Source organism: Medicago truncatula, chromosome 4 (genome assembly GCF_003473485.1).
Source record: "Medicago truncatula cultivar Jemalong A17 chromosome 4, MtrunA17r5.0-ANR, whole genome shotgun sequence".
NCBI classification, from domain to species: Eukaryota; Viridiplantae; Streptophyta; class Magnoliopsida; order Fabales; family Fabaceae; genus Medicago; species Medicago truncatula.
The window spans coordinates 21,772,578-21,779,022 of NC_053045.1; the positions used below are offsets into that span (position 1 = coordinate 21,772,578).

At 31.5% G+C, this 6,445-nt stretch overlaps 1 protein-coding gene across 1 annotated transcript; it reads left to right on the plus strand.

Moving 5' to 3' along the window:
• Nucleotides 1-220: 220 nt before the first annotated feature.
• LOC120579927 (uncharacterized) lies at nucleotides 221-2,550 on the plus strand. The gene is made up of 4 exons (XM_039832692.1): nucleotides 221-1,192; nucleotides 1,301-1,477; nucleotides 1,592-1,782; nucleotides 2,001-2,550. The coding sequence occupies exons 1-4, from the start codon at nucleotides 221-223 to the stop codon at nucleotides 2,548-2,550; spliced, it is 1,890 nt and encodes a 629-aa protein (XP_039688626.1).
• Nucleotides 2,551-6,445: the final 3,895 nt, after the last annotated feature.

The window sequence follows — 6,445 nt, forward strand, 5'->3', positions numbered from 1 at the left end:
TGTATTATGTATGATGTTTATGTATTATGCAGGGAATAATGATGTTGAGGAACATGCTACAGAACCACCAAGGAAGAAGAGGGGTAGACCAAGGAAGCAGCTTGTTGATCCAGTTGCTACTGATGGAGCAGAAAAATTTGTGCCTGAAGATAATCAAAATGAGAGTAGTAGTGGTACTGATGATGAACTGATTATTGAGGAAGGGTCTGGTTAGGCAAATATGGTAGAAGATAAAGGTTTCGAAGATGCTGAGGAGTATAATTCTGAAGAGCTTGATAGTGGAAGTGACAGTGATGGGGAATGTGAATTTCAAGGCAAGTTTCCTACATTCAAACAACCAAAGAAGATGTTAGATTATAAGTGGGAGGTAGGTACATATTTTGGTACCAAATCAGAATTTCAACATGCTATGAGGACATATACAATTCATTCTGGTAGGGAAATCAAGTTTGTGAAGAATGACAAATTGAGGATGAGGTTGGAATGCAGAGGCAACTGTGAATGGAAGGATTTTTGTGCCAAAATACCAAATGAGGCAACTTGGCAGCTGAGGCAAGTTGGTCCTAACCATACATGTAGTAGGGGTAACAAGGTGAAATTTCTGAATTCTAAGTGGCTTGGTACAAAACTTCAGCCTAATGTGAGGGAAAACCCAACTGTGAAAATCCAAGACATTATCAACAAGAGTAATGACAAGTGGAATATCAAAGTGACAAAGACAAAGGCCATCAGAGCTAGATCATTGGCTTTTGATGCTGTTGATGGCTCTTTTAGGGAGCAGTATACTAGGATGCATGACTATTGTCATGAGTTGCTGAGATCAAATCCACATTCTACAGTGAAGATAACCAGTACACCATATCTACCTTCTGAAGATGATTTACAAGATCCTACTACTAATCTGAATCCTCACTTTCAAAGAGTATACATATGCTTCAAGGCATGTAAAGATAGTTTCCTAAAGTGCAGACCTATCATTGGCTTGGATGGATGCTTCCTGAAAGGTTACTATGGTGGTCAACTTTTAACAGCAATTGGAACAGATCCAAATGATCAAATACTCCCTATTGCTTATGCTGTTGTTGAAGGAGAGACAAAAGAAACATGGGCTTGGTTTTTAGATTTGCTTGTGAATGACTTGGGTGATGTGGCAAAATGTGCTGAATATACATTCATAAGTGACCAACAAAAGGTATGCTATATTAATTTCTTGTAAACATATGGATGTTATGCTGAATATGTGTGTTATATTGAAAATGTGTATACTGAATATGTGCTATGTTGTCTATGTTATATGAAGGGACTGTCGCCAGCAATGGATGAGTTGCTGAAAGATGTTGACCACAAATTCTGTGTTAGGCATCTGTACAATAACTTCAGAAAACAATACCCTGGAAAGAAACTAAAGGAACTGATGTGGAAGGCAGCCACATCAACATATCCAAATGCATGGATGGATGCTATGAAGGAGATCAAGGTAATCAATCCATAGGCATTCAAGCATTTGATTCAAATACCACCTAGAAGATGGAGCAGATCATATTTCAGGGCTGTACCAAAGTGTGACACATTGGTCAACAACATGTCAGAGTCTTTCAACTTTGTCATTGTTGGCCCTAAATCAAAACCAGTGATCACTATGCTTGAGGAGATCAGAATTTATATCATGGAAAGGTGGGAGAAAAATAGACACAAAATTAAGATATATCCAGATAGTGTTTTGCCCAACATCAAGAAAAAGCTTGAAAGAGAGGCTGCTTATACAAACAAATGGCTTACAAGGTATGATTGTTGGTCCTTTATATTGATTAAATAGTATTAAGTTGGTCCTTTATATTGATTAAATAGTATTAAGTTGGTCCTTTAACTTTCTTATATAGTATCATTTTGGTCCTTTAACTTTGTTATATAGTATCATTTAGGTCCTTCTTAATTTCTGTTTTAAACCATTCTGTAACAAGTGAATGGTCCACTTTTGTCATTTTGTATGTGTGAAACAGGCGTTGTGGTGAAGACTTTTTTGAGGTTTGGCACATTTCTCCATCTAGGGAACAATTTTCTGTCAATCTTGGAACAAGAGACTGCTCTTGTAGGAAGTGGTTGTTGATTGGGCTACCATGTGTACATGGTATTTGCTGTATCAGGTATATGGAACTTAATATGTCTGAATTTGTTCCTGATGAATATAGGAGAGAAAGGTATGAAGCATGCTATGCACATATGATATTCCCTGTTAATGGTAGATCTCTATGGCAAAGAACTGCTTACACTGACCAGCAACCCCCACCTATTAGAAGACAACCAGGTAGGCCCAAGAAAAAGAGAACTAAGGACCCATCTGAAATGCTGAGAGATGATTCACAAATGAAGAGAGCAAGGTATGGAATTAAGTGTAGTAGATGTAAGTTAGATGGCCACAATAAATCAACATGCAAGCTGCCTCCATCACCTGCTGAAACCCAAGCCACTGATAACCCATCTACAAATCAACCTCAGCCAACTGATAATGCTACTACTGTCACTCAACCACCTGTACCAACCCAAAACTAATCAACTACTTCCACCACCACTACCAATACTGTCATTCAACAACCACATGCACCAACCCATAACCAATCAACTGCTTCCACCCACACCACTTGTAGTCATTAAGCCTTTATATTATTTTGTCATGTCTGCTTTGTTTTTCTTTTTAAGCATGGTATGGTCCCTTTCACAATGACTTATGCATGCAAGAATCATCGTGTGGAATGTAACGCCCTCTCTAATTATTTGAATATTTTTAATGAGTTTAGAATACACTTATATGATTTGTATAATTTATATGATTTATTTTGATGAGTGATATTTTGTTATGATATATGTTGGTATTTATTAGTATAACATATATGTTATTTGGTTTAGAAATATAAATGTTATTTGATTTAAAAATATAAATGTTATTTGATTTAGAAATATATATGTTATTTGATTTAGAAATATATATATGTTATTTGGTTTAGAAATATAAATGTTATTTGATTTAAAAATATAAATGTTATTTGTTATAGAAATACATATGATTTGTTGCAGAAATAAATGTGATTTGTTATAGAAATAAATGTTATTTGTTGTAGAAATACACATGATTTGTTATAGAAATAAATGTTATTTGGTGTAGAAATACACATGATTTGTTGTAGAAATATATGTTAATTTGTGTAGAGATATATGTTATTTTGTGTAGAAATATATGTTATCTGGTGTAGAAATATATTTCTTATTTGGTGTAGAAATATATATATGTTATAGAAATATATTTGTTATAGAGATATAATTGTTATTTGTTGTATAAATATTTTATATATATATTAGAATAGAATATTGAGATTTTGGTAGGCAATCTAATATATTTTTGTACTGAATAATATATTTTTGTACTTAATATGATATATTTTGGTACTCAATTGATATATTTAATTACTAGATCTAATAGGTGCATTACTTGTTTCTCACTTATTAGTTGTAAATTATCTCTATAAATAGAGAACTCACACAGTGCATTCTACACACCGAAATTCACAGTTGATACTTCCTGTGCTTTTCTTCTCTTCTCCCTCTTTTGACTTGTGTTGACGAGTCTTTCTTCTTTTTCTACTCCTTTCTGTCCCTTCGGAATTAAAAGTGTTCTTAAGACTATAATCCCTCTTCGGTTTAATATCCTTTTAGATAAGAGAAAGCAGTAGAGTCCTTCGTCGATCAATCCAAAGGTAAGGGTGAAACTAACTTTGCAATTCTATTAAGTATGTGAATCAATGGTTAGGTTTAACATGATGTAGGATGAGTTTTTGAGGAATTGAAAAGTAGGTTAAAATTGAAGAATTAATGAATAAACGGTGGAAACTTGTTAAAAAGATGTAGAAACTGTCCTTAGACCTTAGATAATGATTAAGATGATTTGATGATATTTATAATGTTATATAATTAGATATATATTGCATGAATTATGTTTAATGATTGAGATGTTGATGACGTGCATTTGTAATTGTTATATATGATGATTATCATTATTGATTGATGCTATTTTGTTGTTGTGATGAATATGATTTACTTTGATGATATGATTAATGAGAGAATATTATATACTGTGAATTAATGATTAAATGCATTACTTGAAATATTATTGAATGATCAAGATGTTGAAATGAATTGTTATTAAGCTTGATATGAATTGATTATGCTGCAATTGTTGTTAAACTAAGTTGCATGAGTTGTTGTTGATTATCATTTGATATTGTTATATCTTGAGATGTTTACGTGTCGCCTATGTTGCTGTTGTTGGTTATGTGAAATATTTATATGACTTATGTGAAAGATGTATGATGTTTAAGTTGTTGATACTTCATATTAATATTGTTATGTTGTGAATTGCTTGTGCTGTTTCTGTTGCTGTTATGAACTGCTAAGTTGTTTTTAATGCGATTTAATGATTAAATGCATTACTCGAAATATTATTGAATTATATTAGGAGCTTTGTCCTCCGCACGATTATTAGTATGAATAAGTTGATGATGAACTCCAAATTATTGGATGTATAAGTGATAAGTTGATTAAGGTGTCCTGTTGATAGAGTCCATGCATTAGCATTCATTGAGCTTTGTCCTCACCACGATTAGGAGCTTTGTCCTCCGCACGTTTTAGGAGCTTTGTCCTCCGCACGATAAAAGTATATTAATACTTATGATGACGATTGGTACCACATGCATATAAGTGTCTAAGTTGCATTGTCGCATATGTCGAGTCAAGGTCGTTGTTGATGAATTATCATCCATGAGTTGTTAAGTTGTCGATGAATTATCATCCATGAGTTTGTCGAGTTGTGTTCTACCCATGTGTTGTCAAAGAAGTACCTACGAAGATTATACGATGTGAATTATATGATGTTGACTAAAATATTGCTATGTTGTTTAACATGTTGATTATGATATTGTTATATTGCTACGTTGTTTAAGATATTGATTATGATATTGTTATGTTGCTATGTTGTTTAACATGTTGATTATGATACTGTTATGTTGCTACGTTGTTTAAGATATTGATTATGATATTGTTACGTTGCTATGTTGTTTAAGATAATGATTATGATATTGTTAAGTTGTTATGATGTTGTGTATAATTGTTACTATTAAGTGATGAATATGTTGTTCTATATATGATTAATATTATTAAGTGAATATTATGTTATGTTATTGATGATGATCGAATGTTGTGATTACTTGGTAATTGTTTATCAAAGATGCTATGATGTTTAAGATGATATTGTTTAAGATGATTATGTTTAAGATGTTTATGTTGAAGATTTATGATGTTGATTATGGTGCTAGTATGTGTTGATTATATTTTGATAAGATGATGAATATGTTGTTGTTGTTATATTATTATATGAAGATGAATATGTTGTTGTTATATTATTATATTATGACGAGATGATGTATATATAATTATTATTATTATTAAGTGAATATCATGTTACGTTGTTGTTATATTATTATAAGAAGATGTTTATGTTATGATGTAGATAATTATTACTATTAATAAGAGATGATTATATTGTGTTGTTTTAAAGTTATTAGTGATGATGATTACATGATGATATCTATGAGTTGTTAAGTGTACTTGATGATGTTTATGTTAAATTGATAAGTTGTCTTTTATTAATGAATTGATAATGAGATGTTTGATGAATAATTATTATTATGAATTAAAGATGTTATTATGTTGTATATGAATTAGGATTAAGATGTTGTTATGCTATATATGAACTATGACTATGATGTGATGATCTATGTTTGTTACGATTTGGATAATGTGTTAAATGATAATTAGAAGTTGGTTGAACTATTAAGAATTATTACATGAAGAATTATTATTACTAATAGATGAAGTTATTTATGTTGTTAAATATAATTATTGAATTATATGCTTGATATTATTGTTTTGTGAAATCTCACCCCTTCTGCTTGAAAATGTTGCTCTTCGTATGAGTAACTTGCAGGTATTAATGATTAGTAGGAGTGGTGGCTCAAGTGTCTCTAGGTGCTCTGATACGTAACGGGATGGGAACTTTGTTATTGCTTTCTATTCCTCACGTATTGTTTTTGAAGAATTATGACAATCTTTTTAGAATGGATTTTTATGACATAATTGTAAAGAGGCCTTAGTGCCAAAGACTGGTTTTAGTTATTGAATAAATTCCGCTGCGAAGTATTAAAGATTTTGTTATTGAATTTTAAAGGATAAATAGTTATTTATTCAGTTTATGATTTTATGAAAAGAAGTGTAGCATTCCGTTTACGTGAATAACTTTGATTATTAAATGAAATTTTTATGTTGGGAAAACGGGGTGTTACATGGAAATCTGTGAACACACCAGATGGTATGCAAAGGTTCGGACGCATGAAGTGAT

What these genes read in the sequence shown, in the direction of transcription:
- LOC120579927 (XM_039832692.1), top strand. Translation starts at nt 221, where the DNA reads ATGGTAGAAGATAAAGGTTTCGAAGATGCTGAGGAGTATAATTCTGAA. An exon ending in TCATAAGTGACCAACAAAAG is followed by an intron (nt 1,193 to 1,300) that starts GTATGCTATATT and finishes TGTTATATGAAG; the next exon opens with GGACTGTCGCCAGCAATGGA. An exon ending in ATGCTATGAAGGAGATCAAG is followed by an intron (nt 1,478 to 1,591) that starts GTAATCAATCCA and finishes AACATGTCAGAG; the next exon opens with TCTTTCAACTTTGTCATTGT.